Below are 22,073 nucleotides of genomic sequence, written 5' to 3'. Positions count from 1 at the left end.
TCTCCATAGCTCCAAAAATTTATTATTCCTTTTTCCAGGCCCGTGTTTCTTTTTTTTGGAAGGGGGGCCCGTTTTTTTTCTTAATTGACCAGCTGAACATTACAGAGCCCCTGCAACGGCCGAGCAAATTTAAAAAAAGAAGAACACTAGCAGCCTGCTTTTCTTTAGAATCATCTGTAATTTTATTCAAATTCAACATCCTTACAGTTACAATGATTTGGATAAAAACCCAAAAAATTAAAAAGTAACTCTTATAACTAAGAATTACATTGAAGTCTTTCAAATAAATCTTCTTCATGGTATCAATCATCGCCACACGAAGTACTGTCAAGGCTTCGGTAAAGATACTGCAATCAGACTGGAACAACGACATCGCTACTCGAACACCTGCACCAACTTAACTATCTTTGAAGGTTTGAGAAAGCCCCTGAGTCGCTCATCAAAAAAGATGAGAAGCCATGAGCATTGAACGTATTTGGGCCGGGGATGACCCCCTAAAGGGTACAGGTCATCGAACCACACAATCTTCATCAGAACACCAAAGAAGAACTCCAAAGCCACAAAAAATAATGCCAATAAAAGCACTACGACACGCTAACAAAAACTTATCAGATTTGTGTGAACAGATCTGCAAGTACACGAACCCAAATCTCACAAGATCGGACATACCAAACATGCGGACGGGCAAACTCTTCGGTTCCGTGGCATCACTCGCAAAGGTGCCACTGCAGAAGAGGAAGAACCAGATTACCTTTATTCTCAACGACGCCGCATTCTCCACCATAGCTTCGCCTGTGAGGAACACATAATTTATAAAACTGAAGTCTTCTTGAAACATATAGAAAAATCTGATGTTCCCAGAACCTAGCAGCGCCGAGACAGCGTCAGAGACGAGGGAAACAGCAAATTCTCACGAAAGCCAACACAGACCCCCCAGGCGACAGCCCATGAAGCTCCCTAGCTCCCCGGCCCTTTCAGGACAAGATTATTATTCTATAAAAAAAAGTAGTACAGAACAAGATTTGACCACACAAAAAACGTCAAATCCCCTCATAATCATAGTCTCGGATTATAGCATGTGGACGATGTAAGCAACCACGATGGTTGTTCCTCAAAAAAAAATAGTGAAGCACGGATATGGGGCAGAGGCGGAAATAGGAGTGAATGGTGATGGTGAGATGACTTTTTTTTTGCTTCACCAGATTAGAAATCCCCCTAATCTTTGTATATTTAACTGACGCCGGCGCGGCCATCCTGCTGAGGAGGCTCGACATCAGCATCAAGAAGCGCGGCAGAACCTCGGAGCAACAAACCAGAAGTTTATGTGTCTCCTTTTCGCCCACACAATGCAGAAAGTTGCACACTAATGTACCCAAAGCAGATAAGGTAGCCATGCCCACCGAAACAGACAAATTGAAGACGGTGTATAATTAACAGAGCCATGCATCATCATATCTCACCACGTACGCCAAGAATGGACAGAGTATCAACGTGACATGGTGTCCTTATCTGGGATAACTCAACTGCATATATGGACTAGTACCAGTTCTTAATTTGCACTACCACTACTACGGAGACGACCTTCAGGAAACTATATGTAAAAAAGACTCTACTCAAAAATCTTCAGGGCTGAAATCTCGATCGCCGGCCGATTTATCTCTCGACGGTAACGGAGACGTTGCCGCCGGCGACGGTGTTGTTGTTGACGACGGTGGGCAGCTCGACGTTCTTCTCCTTCTTGGGGGTGGACTTGTAGTAGCACCCGTACAGGATCAACTGGACCAGGCCGAAGATAGCACCGAGGCCATTGGGTATCTGCACGTATTGTATGTAAAGTTAGATCTGTGCATGCAGTTGTTCTAAGGGTAAACTGGAAGTTAATTTGAGATGCGCGTGTCGTGTGTATATATATACTGACCGTGACGTAGAGGTCGAACTTGATGAGCGCATAGGCCGTCCAGCAGCACCCGTTGAGGAAATTAACCACCGACAGGGGTAAGGGCATGTACTCCACGCTCTTGGTCTTGATCACTTTTCCCTGCACACCAACACGCATACACAATCAGTTAATTCTTTCATTCTTCGTCAAGAACGACAACAATTAATATTGCGAAAGCATAGACAAGCAATTAACATGTTGGTTGTCGTACGTGATAGAGTTGGCGAAATCACAAAATGCAAAGCACTAGACCTAACTAGGCAACGCACATACGTTTGTGATGAAGCTGCTGGATCACAGGCCTTTTCCGTTCCGGACCCGTCACTCAACAGCCAGGAGCACGAGAGTTTGGCCGGAGCAACAGAAAGTTGGGTTTCGCTAACCCATTGCGCAACAACTACCAACAATGCGGAAATGCAACTACGACAGGTAGGGATGCATGTAGCAATATGATCTATTGGGTGTAGAAGAAATTTTTTGACCCGAACATATACAAAAGGGCGGGCAACATGTTAAATCTAAAAGGTTGCATTTGAACAATTTTACAATTTGGTCGAATCTATTACAGATGGATTTTGTTCCAATTAACGGTGGCTTCCACATCCATTCTCGATCTCTTCAAGATGAAGCAACAGTAAAAGCATACTCGAAATTTAATCCAGACCAACTATTAACCGCAGATATATGGAAGGAACACGTCAGTCACAGTCACAGGTGGTTCCACCAAATCTTTGCAGAACCCAGCTGTAAACTTTGGACATGTGGGCCAGATCCACGCAGATTAACTAGGCAAATAATTACCATGCAGTCCTGATCCGACCAAACGCCGGCGAGATACTAACAGCTAGCGCCGCCAAGAGAGCCGGATCGAGTAAAAGCGGATCAAGGACGGGTATATATACGTACCATGACGGTGAGCGGGGAGGCGTACATAATGGCACCGAAGATGACGCAGAGGATGCCGACGATCATGGAGCGCTTCTCGTGGGTGTGGGCACCCAGGAGCACGCCACAAATGACGGCCGCCATGAACACCGCCTCAACGCCGAGCATGGCCATCAGCCTCAACTGCACACGCGCGCATATAGTTAGGCAGCAGATCTAAATTAAACTCGAGAACGTACGCGTATGGATGGATCATATCGGGTAGAAATGAACTTAACGTACGCGCTTCTTGTTGGAGGAGTACATGAAGTAGATGACGAGGTAGGTGCCCTCGATGACGAGCCCGATCCCGTTGATGGTGACGACGAGGATGCTGTTGGGGTGCACGATGGGGATGCCATAGAACACCCACAGCATGCAGTTGAGCAGCGTCGCCACGTACGGATCCACCTTGAACTCCTCCACATCCTTTGCCTTGATGATCCGCCAAAACGTCGGCCTGCAGAGAAACGAAAACCAATTAAGCCACTAGTCAGTCAGTCAGATCCAAACCCTAATTAGCTAAACCACCTTCCGTGAATATATAGAGACCACAGGGCGGCGGCGGCTTACAGAGGGGAGAGAAAGAGCCCGAAGGAGATGATATTGCCGATGATGCCGACGACATTGCGGGCGAAGTCGGCGGAAACCATATTGGAACAGAGCTCGGGGGATCGGAACGAGAGTGCTTGGGAATTAGTCGGAGATTGGTTATGATTTGGGCGATCGGAACGGGGGAGAGAGACCCGTGCTTATATAGGCGTGTGGGGACTTCGACTTGCCCAAGTAATCCGGTTTCGTTAAGGGGTTAAACGGTTGGATTCAGAGAGCTGGTCTTCCTATGGAGTGATCTTATCCAAATCCTTCTATATCTGGGTCGCCTCATCATCTCATCACCAGTAAATAAAAAAGGCATTTGAGTTTGCGATATGTACGTGTGTTTTACGGTCACTTTTGCTTGGAGAAAAATTAATCGAGGATAATCGTAATTCCTGTCCATCTTTGTGCAAGAAATCAACTGTTCTAGCTCAAAGCATATAAACTGGATGAAGATACCCGAGTTCAATTTCTTTCTTTAATTAGAAAAATTAACTCACCCACCTGGTTAATAAAAAAAATTAAGTAGGCTTTGATGGTTTGGATCCAAATCTTTTCTCATTTTCTTTTGCACATATATAGGATCCCAATCTTTTCCAAACAGCCCTATTTTTCAAGACGGCGCGTTCTAGGCGTCTCGATAGGATCCGCCGGCCTTCCAACCATCCGATCCATTTTTCTGGGCTATCCAATTCTTGTAGCAAAACCATTTCACACGCAGCATTTTGTTTGTATATTTGCAACATCGACAATTCATAACTAATTCCAACGAGGTGCAGCAGGTGTGTGGCACCGGCAACGGTTCGTCGAGCTACCTGCAGAAGCACGTAGCCGCGGAATGATGTTGCGAGCGGCAGGGTGGTCAAAATCGTAACCATAAAAAAAATTACTTCTGTACAAAAATACAACGATATATTTTCACCTAAATTGTATTTTAGTAAAATAATTATTGAGTCAAATAAAATGAAATAGACCTGTATAGTGAGACGGAGGGAGTACATCACAAACAAAGATAAAGTAAACATGCATGCTCTAGCTTAGACTCCTTTTTGAAGTTTTAGAAGACGAATGACTTGTCAGATCTCATAGTCACCTCTACATCAAACTTGCTAAGAAACTTCTATTTCCACTAGTTTTCTGCCGGACGTCATTCCTTTTTAGTCTTCGCAAGAAAAAAATTCCGCCTTTGCATTTTCATTCCATACAATATGGCCATCCTTGTGTTCCTAATTTTCTCTAAGTTCCTTTTTTCAACTAAAATGGACGGGAAAGGTCCCACCCTGTTTTCATATAGCTAATTTATACAAATTTCCTACTCAGGCTCCGTTTGGCATTGCGGTGGATTATCATAATCCTGTTTTTTATTACCTCTTTTTCACTATTTTCGTGTTTGGATAACCAATTTTTTCCTATTTTTGTGCGTATTTTTCCACAACAGATTATAAAATAAGTTCAGTGTAGCACAATTCAGCAATGCCAAACTAAGTCCCAACATGCTCATGTGTGTAAATATGAGGACCGAGACTGTGTGTAAATGTAAGGAGCGGGAGTTGAACACTCAGTGATATACTAGTCTCATTAAATAAAATGCATTATTATTATTATTGAGCTTGCGATATGTACTTGTGTTTTCCGGTCACTTTTGCTTGAAGAACAATTAATCACCGATGATTGTAATTCCTGTTCATCTTTGTTTCCTTTGTGCAACAGCACGCTCAGGCGCTCACGCCATAACCAGGGCCCAGGGGACGTAGTCAGTCCAAAAAATGGACTGTCCGTAGCTTTTTTTTTTTGCTTTTTCTCTACTCTTGTTTTTATAGAATTTTGAAAAAAAAAATGGACCAAGTCTTAGTTTGGCATTGCCTAACTGTGCTGCGTTGTACTTATTTTATAACCTGCTGCTGAAAAATATACACGAAAGCAGGAAAAAATTGGTTAGCCAAACACGAAATAGCCAAAAGCCAGCTGGATATGCTGGATTATCTTAATCTCCATCTCAATGCCGAACGCAACCTAAATCAAGAATCTTGGGGGGGGGGGGGGAGGGGGGGTTAATAGGTGGCGGCGTCAAGACCAGCGTGCCCATCAGCAGTAACACGTCGACTTCTCCCTCGACGTGCGGTGGTGGCGATGAGATCCCTGCTGGCCATCCCTCTTGGTGGCGTCCGGGAAGCAACTGGAGCTCATCCATGCAGCAGAGGTAACAAGGGTCCTACGGTAGGTTCCCTGCACGCGGATTATTGAAGGAGAAGCGTGATAGAGATGAGAAAGGGGAGAGCTCAGTTGGGGGAAGGTTGAGAAAGTAGAGATAAAGCTCTTGGTCGATCCCACGAAGTAAATGGCTGGAGGAAAAGAATCGGGAAGGAGAACCGTTGACAAGTTACACTGCAATCGAGTGGTCCACGCGGGGTGGACAATCACTGAGGAGGTTTCCCGTTGTGCACGTAAAAGCATACAAACTGGATGAAAATAGCTGCCTAGTTCGACTTTTGTCTTTTAAGTGCAAACTCACCCACCCACAAAATAAAAATTGTTTAAGTGTGCTTTCACGGTTTGTGTCTGAATTAAACTATTTTTGAACACCCATAATTTTAACGGATTTGCTAGGGAATAGTCGCCTAAGAAATTTGTTTTCTCAGTCGATGTCAGAAAATAATCTTGCTAAGCACGTGAATGACCGAATTAAATCCGCAACACGTAGCTGGTTTGTGGCCAGTCGGTCTGTTCCACAGGTTGATGGTTCGAGCCTCCTCCTGGCCGTTTTTTTGTTTCTTTTTTCTTTTTCTATTTTGGTTTCTCCTCCTGGCCGTTTTTTTGTTGTTTTTTGTTTCTTTTTTTCCTTTTCTATTTTGGTTTCTATTTATAACTCGTTTTGTTTTGTTTTAATTTTTATTTCTCTTATTTTTTGTTTTCAACTTTATATATGTGCACAACGTAAAATAACATTATAGGATAATTTGTACATTTATTTTATTCGAATGTGCAATTGTATATTGCACATTCGGATGGCTAATTGCACGTGAAATTTTGTGTGCAAATTTGGATTTTGAAATTTACAATTGGATATTGCACCTTCGGATAGCTAAAATCGCACACATGTTTTTTGTGTACAAATTTGGATTTTGAAATGTACAATTGGATATTGCACCTTCGGACGGCTAAATTTGCATGTGAAATTTTGTGTGCAAATTTGGATTTTGAAATGTGAAATTTGATATTGCACCTTCAGACAGCTAAACTTGCACATGTTTGGATTTTAAAAATTGCACGTGAAATATTAGGTGCAATTTTAAAAATTGCAAGTGAAATTTTATGGGCAACTAAAAATTGCACGTGAAATTTTATATGCAAATTTCTATTTTATATGCAAATTTAACTCTCTCTCTCTCTCTCTCACACACACACACACAAACACAGACACATGCAGCCATGAGCCATCGATTTCTCAGTCGACTTAGACGTAGGCACTCCCTAATTTTAATACTCTCTCCGACCCATATTACTTGTCGAAATACTACATGTATCTTGACGTTTTTTAAACATAGATACCTCCATATTTGGGCAATTTTGGGACAAGTACTATGTGTCGAGGAGTATGTTCTTTCAGAAAGTTACAAACAAAGAAAGATGAAGTAAACATGCATGCCTTAGACTCCTTTCGGAAGCCTTATAAGACGAATGAAAGACCTGTGGGAGCTCATAGTCGCCTCACCTCTACATCAAACTTGGTGAGAAAAATTCCATTTCCGCTAGTGTTCTGTCATACGCCATTTTATTTCCTTTTCCGCCTTCTGGATGCCCCGATCCATGAACGCGGGGGTGGTCTTCGCCTTTCTTTCGTAGTAAGAAAGCAAAAGGGTATCACCAATGTGGTGTGGTTGATTGGGGGTTCGATTTATGAGGTTGTATATATGCGTGTGAATGCGCACAGCTTGCATGGTGCATGGGGAGCTAGCAGCGGTCGAACAGGAACGCAACTACGCGAGGCTGTTTGAGGGCCGATCTTGTTCTCTTCTGTTTGCGCTAATGCTAGAACAGAAGAGCGTGTGATCTATGGGGAGGAGCTTTCTCCAGGCTAAGGAGAGTACATTTCCTTTCTCATCCTTGCTAAGTTTCATCCTCTAATGATTTGATTTGAAATCGAGGTATGGTAAGATTGGGTCAGAATTGTTGTTGTTAGACACTCTGCCTAGATGGCAATTTTCTTTGCACGAACTGGTTGTTGTCCTTTTCTCCGATCAATTTCTTTTCGACCAGTTGGTTGTTTTTCCTTTTCTCCGTGTCCATGATAAGTTGATTGATTGGTACTCCCTCTGTTCCTAATTAATTGGCGCCAGCTGTTTTGCAAAAAAAAAACCTGTAAATTTTTGAAATAAACATGCAGTCCACATCTTCAATTAAACGTGGATTGCACGTTGATTTCGAAAAACAATAGGGGTTTTTCGCAAAAAGTTCCGATAAAACGTGAACTGCAGGTTTATTTCGGAAATTTACAGGGGTTTCTATGCAAAACAGCCGGCGCCAATTAATTAAGAACGGAGGGAGTATATTTTTTTTGGAAATAGGTGTTAGAGCAATCAGGTGGTAAGGATATTTCTCCATGTATTCATGAGTTATTTTTATTGTCCTTGAACCATATGTATCAACAAGTACGTTAACTTGTTCATATAGACTATGTATTGAGTATTGTACGCCGATGCTTGCTCTAATGGTCCCTAGTCGATAATGTTATATATGGGGACACATATCGGTTGATGTCTATATATGTTTTAGAAGTCATGAGAAATGAGAAGTTAACCCAACAGTATGAACTTTCAGAATTCAAGGACTAAATTGAACCGTCATCACAATTAAATGACTAATGGTACATCTTACTCAAAGAAAACAAAACCATGCCGAGAGAGTAAAGGGGTACATGCAAACTTAAATTCTCTGGAGGGAAGGAAAATTATCTTATGAAATTACTTTGATGCAATCATATCATCGAAAGACTTATTACATAAAGGAATCATAATGTACTCCCTCTAAGTGCAGAAATATTACATATATCTAGACGTTTTGGGTACATATACATTCATATTTGGACAAATTTGAGTCACTTTCAGATTCTAATAAACCGAAGTGCTCCAAAATTATTCAAAAAGTTTAAGATCACAACACGTTACTTAGAGCGGAGAGCCGTTCTCTCTGCTGCTCTACGAGCTGATTTCTCAACTTACATCACGAACTTGCGGTTCTAGCGATATAATTCCCTGTGGACGAAGGACATGTCTAATGATCAGTTGTGAGTAAACACAAGCTATCATCCAATGCAATCGGCATTGTTGTGAATGCCGTTACATAAAGCGCATACAACTTGCATGAAGAGTCCATGCCGCAGACATTTGTTTTCTTGAACAGGAAGGCAATAAAAAAAAATCGCATTCTAATTTTCAGCTAGTATTAGGATACTCAGATGTTTCAGTTCCAGGAAATGACAACATTGCTAAGCTACAAAATTCTGGACAACATAGGCATGTGAAACAAACAGGGTCGAGGAGATGAATATTGTCCTGAACAGTTCTCCAAATCACAATTCTCCTGTTTTCCTTGTTCCTGTCCCATCATTTTGTACAGTGCCTAAAAGTTTTTGGAATATATGTTTCCTCAATCTGGTAGTCTTGCTGCATCTCTTGACATAGCTACACAGGCCTGACCCAAATTTTCAAACAAGCCATTACAATTTTCAGCTCTTCTCTGCCTGATGTGTCCTTGGCTTCTTGGAAGGCGGTGTCATGAAAAGCTTTCTAACAGATGTAACGGGATCATCCTCCTGAAATTTTAGAAACAAACTGTGAGGACACGATTCAAAAGAAACAAAACATGATTCAACAAAAGAACGCTACCTCATTGAGAAGGCTGATCTGAGCCTCTACTTGCGTATCTCCATCAGTTTTTTTGTCCCGAGCAAGTAACCCCAAAAGAGTCAGCCTCCATCCAGGCAAGGCTTTACCGTCATCAGGGGATATCCAAGGGCAGAATGTCCGGTGCTGCTTGATAGGATCAAACTCATTCATTTCGTCATACAAGCCTTGCTTTCCTGTTATGGATAAATGAGGACAGTGACTAAGAAACATCATGAGTATGCAGTCTTGAAGCTAAATTCTTATAAAATAGCAATAAATAAATAATTTAACCTCCGCAAGAGGGGCCAAAAACTAGACACTTGCCTTAGATCAGTATGTGTTAACTGTCAAGCAGCTATTCCTGCAAAAGCAGTCAATATGCTAATTGTTGTTAGAAGTTCCCTACTCTAGCAACAAGGTAGTCCTACCTGTTTCCCCTACACTTTTCGTTCCCTTCAACTTTCTAGTTAAGTACTACCTTGTTCCTAAATATAAGACATTTTGGTACGCTATTTTGACCTACCAAAGCGTCCATATTTACAACACTGGTGCGACATGTAGGCTCGATTAGCCGAGCAGGCTGCATTTGGACCTAACTGGACACTCAAGCCAAGATTACCGACTAGTCCGTTGCATTTTGCAAGTTCATGGGATAAATTGTTCCCCAGCGGCAAGTTTATGTATGTCCGGTGCAATTAACTCTTTTCTATTCCCCTAACTTCCTTAAGTCGTACTACCTTCGTTCCTAATATAAGATGTTCTAGCTTTGCTTTAAATTTGACCAGATTTATAGAAAAATGTACTACTCCTATTTACAATATCAAATAACAGAATAAGTATATTATGAAGATATATCATTACAGATTTAACAGAAGTACAAAACTAATTTGGAGTAGTACATATTGGTAGATTTTTCTATAAACTCGGTCAAACTTTAAGATGTTTGACTCAGGAGAAAGCTAGAACATCTTATATTTAGGAACAGAGGGACTAACAGCAAAACAAAATACTTAGCAGCCAGACTATCATTACTTATGTTAAAGTTCAAGCAAAAGAAACATAAATGAATTCCTTACCTGATGGATGTACACCTTTTCCCATGTTGATAGACGATTTTGTCATTGCTGCAACCTGAACTGGCTTGGAATTGTTTGTATGTGTCTGTACCGAGTTCTGGTCATTAGAAGGTTCTTCTCTTGTATCCTGAACAGATGAAAACGTATATGATCTGTGTTGATCAAGATTTGAGTTTGTGCTTGTTAGACTTCTGCTTGTGGCAACACCTCTTTCTGGTTCTTTGTTGAGAATTTCTTCCATATTTGTATCCTTACTTGTATCTGAATATGAACAACCTTGTTTGTGCTCAGTGCTCACTCCCATGTTTGCAATGTCCTTTTCAGTACTGTCACCTTCGTGATCATGCTGTGCCCCTTCAGCGGATGTATCAACATCGCTGGAGGTTGTGTTGATGCCCTCCAACACATGAGGCTCATCCATGCTTCTTTTGCGTTTCATGGCCGCTGAAGCAACAGGAACCATGTGGCTGTCACTTCCAGATAAAAATGATTTTCCACAGGAGTTCAAGTCAGCCTTCAAGTGTCGACTGACAACAGGAAATGAAACTCTTGGTCGAAAACTCTGTCTAGTCGGCGGAGGACCACCAGCAATGGTGAAATTAAAACCAACATTTGCAGACTTTGAAGGTTCTACTCCACTGATTAGGTTGGCATGCCCATTATTTTGCTCATTTTGTGTATTAGAATCTGATACAAGCTTAAAAAGTTGAAGAGGCCGCTCTATAAGCGAAAAACGCCACAAGGCAACACAGGCTCCACAAAATTGACAATCTAAAACAACCGATGATGGATCATAATGTTGATCTCCCTGATTAGCATCTGCAATTGCTGGAGAACCATCAACTTCCTTACGTGAGTAAATTACAATCCGATCTTCCAGTGTGTTATTTATTTGCTCTGGTTGGGCCAGTATGGAGGTAGAGTTTGCATCTGAGTGAAATTTGGTTCCACAATCAACAGCATAGTGAAGTAGACGTGGTTCCCATCCACATAAACTTATTATCTTCAGTGCCTGCTAGCCAGTTATGCATTAAGTTCAGCCGCAGATATTTAATGATTAATATGCACAGCAAAAATGTGAACTGAAAAGATGAAATCTTTAACAGCAATCCAACTGTGCAAGAAATCAAAGCAAATCAATTTGAACCACCTAGCTAAGCTCAGGGATATAGTGCCAACAGAGACCAGGCAAATCAGATTGTAACAAGAAAAAATTAAGTTACTAAACCATGTATGCAGTTGGAACCTAAATGTTTGTTGCAGTTGATTTTATCAAGTCTACGTAAAGGGTTTCTAATATTACATGACAATACTTCTCGCTATAGACTTTCATCAACAAATGTATATCAAGTTTGGATAACAGCATGAGTACTACTTTACATGTTACAAAAAGATCCAGAAAATAGGAGGGACATGGATCATTTTTTTAGAAAGATATGGATATTTTTTCAGTGCATTGTGCAACTAGAGACTACTCCCTCCGTTCCATATTTATTTTCTCAAATTTGCCACAAAATGGAGGTATCTATTCCTAAAGTGTGTCTAGATACATGTAATATTTCGAAGAATTATGGAACAGAGGGAGTATCTATGAACCGTTGATTATGCTACCCAGTGAAGGCAATAAAGGTGTAGCCTAAGCAGAATGTATTTGGTAACATAGATGTCACCTAGACTAGATATAAGACATTAATCACGTAAGAAAAGAATCACAAACAAGGAAATTGCTGAAGAACAATCAGTCGAAGAAATGGACATGGCAAAGATAAATACAAGAGCAAAGCAAACACCAGAAAGGGATTAGCAGGAATAATTATGCATAGCCTGACCTGATAATATATCTCAGCATCTTGAAAAGTGCCATCTAGATCCTTAATGGTATAATCTTCAGTAAGCGTAAATCCCCCTTTAAGGACAACAGATGAAGAGAACGGTTCCAATAGAAATTGCTCTAGCTGTGGATTTTTCTTCTTCATGCTATCAAGAGAAGAGCAAGAAATTCTTGGAAGTGCTGAAAGCCGTAGCAGAGAGGAGAAGGACTCATAGTAATTCTCCACTAAAACAGGAGGAGGTGTGGGTGGGAATAAGGCCAGTGATTCATCACATATGTTGTCAATCCATGGGCAGAGTAGTTTATGTCCAGTGTCCAGCTTCAAGCTGAAAACAGCAGCAGCCTTTTCAACTGCAGGAATGAAACATTGCAATGTAAAAAAGAGAGCATAAATAGGGCTTTCAAATCAAGGAAGTCAGCAATGCCTGTAAGCAATCTCTAGCAGGCAGAAATGTAACTCAAACTATATTCATGCAATAAACCAACATTGCTTGAATCTTAAAGTATTAAATTGCTAGCATTAAGTCCACATAGAAGTGTATGTGTACATTTAATTTAATTGTTTCTAATGAGAGAAGAAAGAGAGAATGGCCTTATACAGTCATAGCTTGAGATGAAGTCCACAGGTAAAACAAAATAATAATGCATGCACCTTGCTGTGGTGTCCATGAGGAAGGAGAGGAGAACAGGAGCCGTGCCCCACATGCCTCGCATGTTATAATGTCCGGCTCAACATTAGTCCACCCTCTCCTAGCGCAGTTAACAGGGCTAACAACCTGAAAAGGTAACTCGCTATCAGCCATCAACGGAAAAGTAAGAGATGCTTCAGCTGAAGCTCAGCCAACAACAAAGAGTACCCTTTGGTTCTCAAACCAAATGAAGGCAAAACCATTAGTGAACTGAGTGCTTCCATAAATTGGCAGACAACAGTAGCGTAGGCACCCCAAAAAGTCAATTTATAAAAGTGTAAAACATAATAAAACCTTCAGTCACATTTCTAACTGGTCTATCAAAAGGAATCACAGCAAACATCCATTTCTTCTAAAAGTTTCCACTCGTTAACTATCCTTAGATTGGATACTAAACCATCCATCTCTTCTAATCACGAGCAAGAAATTTCCTAAAGCAGTGGCCAGCTACAATTCTCATGTCACCAATCGACCAACCAATACAGATAATGTAACGGCGAGCGACATGAAGGGTGAAATTGGGTGTACCTTGGGCTTTGCGAACCACGTCATGGCCTTAAATGACGCGAGCCTCCGTATAAGGTCGCGTCGGTCCCACGGGCGGCACGGTGGCGGCGGAGACATCGCCGACATGGCCGTCATCTGCGGCGGGATTCGTGACCCTCGCGCCACCCCAAACCTCCCCCCGGCATCCGCCGCCCTCCACGAGCTGCCATACCGGATCAGATCAAACCCGCTTCAGAAGCATACAAGGAGGCACATGCGAGAGAAGAGGCCGGGAACCTGGAGCTAACCTGGGGCTCGGAGTGGACGAGGAGGAGGGTTTGGAGCTCGCGCTGGGGTTAGGCTTGGGCTTGGGGAAGTGGTAGAGCTTGTCCATGGCCTTCTTGAGGCGCCGCTCGGAGTCGGCGCCGATGTCCCCTCCGCCGTCGCTGCCGCCACCAGCGGCCATCAGGGTGGCGCGAGGAGAGGGATCGGTGGAGATGGCGACGGCGATGCGTGCGCGGCTGGAGGCCGCCGCAGCTGGGGCTACTCCGGGGCGTCGAGACTTTTTTATTTTCTTGGGCTCGTCCACCTCGCCAGGCTGCTGGGCCTAAATGGTTTCGTTGGACAAAAACCCGACGTTACCGGGCTGGCATACTATCATTCAGCGTACAAGCCTTGACAGAATCACAGAAGGGAAGGACCGAGAAGAAACCCTAGCAGCAGCCGGAAAGAGTCGCCTTCGTCACGGATAGTCTATTTGTATTTTTCGCTCTACAAGGTTTTTTGTGTCTTTAATTTAATGGCCTAGTCCACCCTCTCCTTTCGGCTCCATCCAGTTTTCGTGTGACTATTGTTGTCTACTCTATTAAATTTGTAAATCGTTCTGCTTGTAATTTCATAATTTTGTCCTTTCTCCTCATCGATTATACGATGATTCGATGGTTCCACAGCTGTATTGCCATGGGCATTTTTCCGTCAATGATATTTCAACAAATAATATTCATTATCATTGAAGCTTTTCCAATGATTTGCACTATGTTCATTGAATAAATAAAGCACATGAGTGTTCAAAAAACAAGACACAAGGGAGTGTCTTTCTAGAAGAAAAAAACAGAAGGTAGGGTTTCCATGAAAAGACAGAAGATAGTTTGCTAAAGATAGGAGAAATGGTTTGCTGAGAAAACAAAAGAAGGGTTCTTAGAAAAACAGAACTGAGTGACTTGGAACAATTTGCAAGCGATCTTCTATAAAATAAAGTATACATCTTTATAGAAAATATCTATTTCTTGAAGATGTTCATGTGGTTCTCGGCAATGCCCCCATTGTTATGGACTTGTGTTTTGAGAGAAAATGTATGTGTTGGTGATTGCGTCGGCTAACAAGGACGCGGGGGCACAATTTACCCAGGTTCGGAGTCCTCGTGGAGGTAATACCCCTACTCCTGCTCGTACAAGTTTGCCATGGAGGCTATGGTGCGCAGATTAGATCTGGCATGTGTGTATGAGAACTGTCTTCATTGATCCTCCCCGGTGCCCCTCCTAGTCCTTTATATAGGAGGCTAGGTGCGCAGAGTCCGGGTAGGTTATAAGTTGGAACGAACTGTAAGTCGGTTTCCTTTTCTTGCGCCGCAGTCCAAGGTACTTGGGCTTCATCGATCGTAGTGGATCATCGAGTGGGCTCCCAGTCGGGCCGCACCAGGTATGCCAACTGTGGGGACCCGATAGGTCATACCCACGTCAGTTCACTTTTTCAAATAAAATGTATAATATTTACAAAAAAAATGTCACCTTTATGGATAAAAATTGTCCATCATGAAAACTATACTAAATTTAATAAAAATGCAACAAAGAGGAAGAAAACAACAAGTAAATTAGAAAAATCAGAGAAAAACTAAAACTTACACTATTGGCTTGGCCCATGTGCAGTGACCTAACATATAGACGGAATTTCCCGATCCCTATAAATGAAAAGGATGATGCCTTCTTCCTACACATTACCAAGGAATAGATGCATGAGTTTACTATCCCAAGTGACCCCAAAAATTAGGCCATTCCTTTTACCGTGGCGATAAACCAGCCTATGTGATCGGAAATCCCGTCGATTAGGACCTGTGAGATAAGTCATTGGACAACCAAGGAAAGTAAATTCCTTATCCCACCTCATTGAAGATGCATTACTCACGTGAACCGCATGGTATGCTGTTTAACTTAATGGATGTTTGTATAACATAGATGTTGTCCTACGGAGTATTCTCGAAAGAACACACATATATGCGCCCTGACTGTTTGTCGTGGTTTATGAGATTGGGTGGTCTCTAAAAAGTTTATAACAGAATAGTCTCACCTTAATAGTTGAGAGACTTGAATGCCAACATATAAAGGGTGCTGGCTCCCTATCCATTAGCAAGAAACTAAGGATAACCCCATGCGCGCTCCTCCACCGCCACCCGCTCGCGCGTTGTGAATTGAGTTCAATCTAGTCGGTGCAGCTCAGGTGCGGGTCCGGACTCATTATTATCTTTTTGCCGGTTGAAATTTGTTACGGGCGCGTAAAAGATGCGATATTTGTGGAGTCGGTTTTGGATTAAATTGAATCGACTCAACCCGTGTGGCTATATAATGAGATTACTCTGTCCTGCAAAACAACTCGCCAGAAGAGTAGGCATCCGGAACCTCGAAATTCGAGATCCTTCCTGGGAGACGGTCGATAGGGTTTTTGGGAAGCGGTCCTACGTGACTGCTCGTTTTGCTTTGTCCTTGCTCTGCCGTCTTCTTCGTCATCGATGGCTGACAACTAGAACGTTGATCCTCCGGTGCAAACCACCGCTAACGCTAAGGCACGGGCTCCTACTACAACGCAAATAGTTGCGCAAGGCTTATTTCTGACATCAACAACAGTAGGTCATCCACGAACTTCAACAATACGTGTTAGTTACTGCCAAGGCATAGGTTGACACCAGCACTGCTGCTCATGCCTTTGTTGTGGCTGTTGCCGCAGTTGGTGTCAACATTGACATTGCTGGTCTTATCATCGATTACAACAACCATACTGCCAACGAAGGAGAACTCGCGGTATTACGAATGTCATAGATTAAGAAAAACTTTAGAGGGTCATATTATATATAAATGAATTTGTCGTAACTATTCAACTCAACGCCATTGGACATGTATTTAGACATGTTGCTTCACAAAGGTCCAACATTAGGGTTTAAAGGGGTTTTATTAAAAAATATGTTTTGATTCGTAGTCATTTTCATAATAAATGATTAATGTAATAACGAACTTAATAATGCTTAACTACATATTAATAAACCTAGGTCCTTCAAGAGTTGCTCCTTTTCCTGATTCTGAACGTCATCTTGTTGAGCTTGCTGAAAGGACAACGGCAATGATGACTGGCTCATTCCAGGCATTCGTGACCACTTGGTTAAAACCGATCATCATCTTAATCCAGAATTTTCAAAATTGAAACAGCTAGGTTTCAACAAAGCAGAGACAGCATTGATCCCAATCCATGTTCAAAAGAAGCTCTCGAATTTGCTCAGAGCGAGACCGAGTAAGATTTTGGTCTTGGAGGTGGATCTCTTTTGGCTCGGAGTCATGCAGGGTACTACTACTGAACCAATTGATTCTTCTTCTATTGACGTTTCATTTGTTTGTCTCGTGTACGGTAAAATCGAAATCCCGTGTGACTAGGCGTCTGTCATCCTGTTACTTTATGTCCGTGTTGTTGATTTCTTACCATGGCCATATAAGTTCAGTGCACATTGAGAAAAGTTTTGACATTTGGATGGATTCATTGTCGCAGCTGAGCTGTCGTGCAACATAATGCGCTCTTAAACCAAGATTTTCGCTTGGCGATCGCTTGGGAATCATGTCATTAATCAGGTGGCCGCAGGCCGCTCATGATGCCCAAATCCATGCATCGCCCATCAAAATTCAATTGATTGAGTCCCAAATAACTGTGGATTCATGCCCCCCGTAATAATCGCTCCTGCTCGTCCTGACGTGACGATCGACCCCAGCACATTTTCACCTCCCAGACTGGTCTGGCAGCCCCACCTGTCATAATCGCCTCCCGACCGTTGCGGCCGACGTTCACACCCGACCGTTGCAGCCCGGTGATCCCCTTCCCCTCCCTCGCCGAGATTTCAAACCCACGGCCGCGCATCCGCCGTCCATCTCCGGACGCCCCGATCCGACGGCCACCCCGTCCCCCGCATCTCGTTGCCCCCAGCTCCCTCACCACTGTTTTGCGACTTTACAAGAAACTGAAACTGATGAACGCCTCTCTCCGCCTCTTCCCAAATCCAGAAACCACAAACCCCGTCCAGCCCAAAATCCCGGGAAATTTCGAGATCTTGTTCCGATTCGCCGGCGTTAGTGCATCTGTGTTCGGCGATTTCGTCGATCTAGTGCGCTGACCCGAGGAATTTTGGAGAAACTGTGCGATTATCCTGCGTTCTTTGGGTTCTTTGAGGGGGATCAGAGTTGATGCTGGAGCTGAGCTTGTGATCACATCCCCCCTGAGAAAATGCCGGTCTCCACGCGGTCTCAGGCCAGCGCGATCCGCGGCGGCGATGGTGGCGCTCGGCCGTCGGCGGCGCGGGTGCCGGCGTCGGCCCCAGGTCACGACGGCCCGGCGCGGCGGGGGCACCTCGCGAACCCGCACCACGGGCTCAAGGAGAAGATGCACGCGCTCACGCTCTTCTACGAGCAGCACAAGCAGCAGCTCGCCTCGTCGCAGGGCGCCGCCGCCGTCCGCCGCAGCCGCAGCATCCAGCATGCCATCGTCGAGGGGGGCAAGGACGAGAACGGCAGGGATGCCGGCGAGGAGGAGGAGGCTGCCAAGCGCTACGGCGACGCCTTTGCTCCGGTCCCCGAGGCGGCGGTGCTGAGGGAAAACATGGCGCCTCCGGAGGCGCGAGCACCTTCTTCCAGGAACGACAACGTCGTCGTCTTCTCGCGGCCAGCGGAGCACAAGGAGAAGGAGAACGTGGCCCACCCAGTCAACGCCATGTCCTGCCCCGTCAAGAAGTTGGAGCCGGCGCTCCCGCCGTCGTCGGCGAGGAAGCTCTCACTGGGAGGTGGCATGGGCGGCAAGCTGAAGGCTGTAGGAGAAATCGGGCCCGGCAATGCCGACGCCACGGGGAGCCGTATCCTGGTGTTCGTCCGGCTGCGGCCGATGTCGAGAAAGGAAAAGGAGGCCGGGTCCAAGAGCTGCGTCAAGATCCTGAACAAGAAGGACGTGGATCTCACGGACTTGGCCTCCGAGAACGACTACCTCCGCCTGAAGCGGGGGCGCGGCCACCACCATTTCTGCTTTGATGCATCCTTCCCCGACTCCACGACGCAGGCCGAAGTCTACAGCACCTCGTAAGATGAGCAGTACCATTCATGGCTATACACAGGCGTTGTACTCAAATTTTTTTTATAAGCACATATTTCAGACAATCATTTAATTATATTGACATGGAAAAAATGGAAAGTGTAGAGCTTTGAGCTTTTCAACTTGGAAGTGATAAACCTGCTGAGAACTGTGCAAGTTGATATGACTAAATTAGACAATAGCAACTGCATTTCATGACAAGTTTGCCAAATTGGTTATAGTGGTGGTAGTATTGTGAAATGTTAGGGAGAAGTAATCGTAGGTCTGTGAAATTGGTTATATCAAGTAACAACTTCTTGACTCCCTCCTTTTCGAAAAAAAATAGGACAAATTAGTGGTAGTATATGAAAATTCATCATAATGGTATTTCCCGATTGCAATTTAGCTTCCCTGGCATTTAGTTATATTGATGAGAAAAAAAACGGTAAATGTAGAGCTTTGAGCTTTTCCACTTGGAAGTGATAAACCTGCTGAGAACTACACAAGTTGATATGGCTAAATTAGACAATAGCACCTCATTTCATGACAAGTTTGTCAAATTGGTTATAGAGGTGGTAGTATTGTGAAATGTTAGGGAAAAATAATGGTAGGTCTGTGAAATTGGTTATATCAAGTAACAACTTCTTGACAATTAGGGCAAATTAGTGGTAGTCATATGAAAATTCATCATAATGGTAATTTCCGATTGCAATTTAGCTTCCCTGGCATTTAACATGAGCAAAATCCTTCATCATGGTACTGCAGGACAGCAGATCTCGTTGAAGGTGTTCTGCAAGGTAGGAACGGGACAGTGTTCTGCTATGGAGCAACAGGGGCTGGGAAAACTTATACAATGCTCGGGACGATGGAAAACCCAGGTGTAATGGTGCTCGCAATCAAGGATTTGTTCTCTAAGGTGAGGCAGAGGAGCTATGACGGCAGCCACTCAATTCAGCTGTCGTACCTCGAGGTCTACAATGAGACGGTGAGGGATTTACTGTCTCCTGGAAGACCCCTCCTCCTAAGAGAGGATAAGCAGGTATTTGAGCTTCACTATGTTTCAACTATTGAAGCAAGTTTTGTTGGGAAAAATACTTTTCGCTTTGTGACATCAAGTTAAAATTTGTTTCATAATACAGTATATTATGTTCCTAAATGACTCTATTCTGAATATTCTGAATCTATGTGTTATGTACACACGCCATAATATATGTTATGTACGCACTTAGTAATATATGTACAATTTATAGGCCTTCTTTGTTGTGAGTATTCTAACAGAAGAATGCATTACTCATTCCAGGGAATTGTTGCCGCTGGTCTTACACAATATAGGGCATACTCCACAGATGAAGTAATAAGCTCTTCTGAGGCACTATACTTTTTTTACTTCTTAATCAAAATGATACATTCTTAACGAATATATTTGTTTATAACAGGTTATGAAATTACTTCAACAAGGTAACCAGAATAGGACAACTGAACCAACTCGAATGAATGAGACCTCATCACGCTCTCATGCAATACTACAGGTTAATATGCAACATACGCTTTCACCCTCCAAACAACACAACTCTATACACTGGATATATATGAACCATTGAAAATTTTGCAGGTTGTTGTTGAATATAGATACCTGGATGGAGCTAATATTGTAGCACGAGTCGGAAAGCTCTCGCTCATTGATCTTGCTGGATCAGAGAGAGCTCTAGCAACCGATCAACGCACGCAGAGGTCGCTGGAAGGAGCAAACATAAATCGCTCTCTCCTTGCACTCAGCAGTTGCATCAATGCTCTTGTGGAGGGGAAGAGGCACATACCATACCGCAATTCCAAGCTGACACAGCTCCTGAAGGATTCACTCGGGGGGGCATGCAACACTGTCATGATTGCAAACATCAGCCCCTCTAATCTTTCCTTTGGTGAGACACAGAACACTCTTCACTGGGCTGACCGTGCCAAGGAGATAAAAACCAAGGTCTGGAAATATGGTTTTCTAAACCTTAATCTTGCAACATGTATATATTCTACTGAGTAGAACTGATGGTAAAAAGTGAAATAACCTTATGATGTTTTAGGCAATGACCGCTGGGAATGAGGAGAGCTATAAGGCACCAGATGCGGATGCTGACCAGTCTAAGCTAGTACTGGAGCTCCAGAAGGAGAATAGCGAGCTGAGGCAGCAGGTGGCGAAGCAGCAACAGAAGCTACTGACCGTGCAGGCTCAGTCCCTTGCTTCCAACGCCTCACCGCAACAATCTGTTGCCCCCTCGCCTCCCATTACCATGCCATGCTCAACCCAAAGGAAGGCAAAGCGATCTATATTGGATGGGAGCTGTTTCAGCACACCAAATCACAAAAGGCCAGTTGACAATGCACAGGTTCGAGATCTGCAGAGGAAAGTGAAGTCCCTGGAGGCTGAGATTGAGAAGATGAAGAAAGAACACTTTCTGCAGCTCAAGCAGAAGGACGAGTTCATCCGTGGTTTGATCAACAGAAAGAATTCAAATGACCCTGAAGCAGCAACAACTGAAAGAAGAGTTATCATGAGGACCTCCCTACGAAAGGTGCAGAAAGATACAGCAGCTGCAGGCGAGCTGAAGAGCCCAAGCCACCGGTTCAAATCACCTACTCCAACTGCTAAGAAGCGTACCTTCTGGGACTTCGGAGGTGAGAGCCCTTCAGTTCTTGCTGTCAATGGAAGGAAAACTCGGAGCCATGTGGCTGCTGATACACCACCGAGGGCCCCTTCGATGCTACTTCAGGTACAGTCCTTTAGTTCATATCACTGTTGCATATGAGACGAATGGTGCAGGCCATCATATAAATTTTGATTCTGCTCCTTTTGGGGCCTGACCCTGCATCCCACTTTTTATTTCAGCCGGGATTCACACGTCAAAGAGCCTAAAACGGAGACTTAGGACGCTCAGGAGTTGACAGCTACACCCGATAGAGATGTTCATATCTTGCTTTTGTCAGCTATGGCAATGGGAGTTTTTGTTGAAATCCCTGTATTCTGTTGATTGAATTCAGTTTAACATATATAGTTTTCTTGGTGTTAATTTACAATATTAGAACTTTAAAATATTTTTTTCAGGACAGAGGACATGAGCTGATTTTTTTTATAGTAAAGACACAAGCTTTCCTTACTGTTATTTCTATTACTGAAGCAAAAACAGTGGCAGTTCTATGCATATTTTTGTAAAAGTTGAAAGTCTCATAAGGGGAACTTGAGCAATCTTGTAAAAGTTGAAAGTCTCGTAAGTGCATATTCTGTTCACA

At 43.4% G+C, this 22,073-nt stretch overlaps 3 protein-coding genes across 4 annotated transcripts; 1 reads left to right on the top strand and 2 right to left on the bottom strand.

Annotated features, from left to right (window-relative positions):
• Positions 1-1,393: 1,393 nt before the first annotated feature.
• LOC100841840 (bidirectional sugar transporter SWEET6a) lies at positions 1,394-3,598 on the bottom strand. Its single transcript, XM_003569271.3, has 5 exons — positions 3,437-3,598; positions 3,107-3,323; positions 2,846-3,007; positions 1,919-2,038; positions 1,394-1,815 (listed from the first exon to the last, which is right to left on the bottom strand). Exons 1-5 carry the CDS (start codon positions 3,514-3,516, stop codon positions 1,654-1,656), a joined length of 741 nt encoding a protein of 246 aa, XP_003569319.1. The 5' UTR covers positions 3,517-3,598; the 3' UTR covers positions 1,394-1,653.
• A 5,265-nt stretch (positions 3,599-8,863) lies between these two features.
• Positions 8,864-13,998, bottom strand: LOC100835013. 2 transcript variants are annotated; one of them, XM_010233700.3, is made up of 7 exons: positions 13,736-13,994; positions 13,470-13,650; positions 12,905-13,028; positions 12,251-12,603; positions 10,422-11,433; positions 9,346-9,539; positions 8,864-9,272 (listed from the first exon to the last, which is right to left on the bottom strand). In XM_010233700.3, the coding sequence occupies exons 1-7, from the start codon at positions 13,891-13,893 to the stop codon at positions 9,186-9,188; spliced, it is 2,109 nt and encodes a 702-aa protein (XP_010232002.1). In that variant the 5' UTR covers positions 13,894-13,994; the 3' UTR covers positions 8,864-9,185. The 2 variants fall into 2 exon arrangements, with proteins under 2 accessions (XP_010232002.1, XP_010232001.1); XM_010233699.3 differs by lacking the exon at positions 8,864-9,272 and adding an exon at positions 9,670-9,706 and having other exon boundaries at positions 9,405-9,539; positions 13,736-13,998.
• Positions 13,999-17,611: 3,613 nt separating this feature from the next.
• LOC100834705 (kinesin-like protein KIN-8A) lies at positions 17,612-21,946 on the top strand. The gene is made up of 7 exons (XM_010233698.3): positions 17,612-18,802; positions 19,560-19,833; positions 20,095-20,145; positions 20,231-20,323; positions 20,407-20,769; positions 20,870-21,556; positions 21,673-21,946. Exons 1-7 carry the CDS (start codon positions 17,961-17,963, stop codon positions 21,697-21,699), a joined length of 2,337 nt encoding a protein of 778 aa, XP_010232000.1. The 5' UTR covers positions 17,612-17,960; the 3' UTR covers positions 21,700-21,946.
• Positions 21,947-22,073: the final 127 nt, after the last annotated feature.

This window comes from Brachypodium distachyon, chromosome 2 (genome assembly GCF_000005505.3).
Source record: "Brachypodium distachyon strain Bd21 chromosome 2, Brachypodium_distachyon_v3.0, whole genome shotgun sequence".
NCBI lineage: Eukaryota > Viridiplantae > Streptophyta > Magnoliopsida > Poales > Poaceae > Brachypodium > Brachypodium distachyon.
The sequence above is the reverse complement of the archived record's forward strand: the minus strand, read 5'-3'. Positions and strand labels throughout refer to the sequence as shown.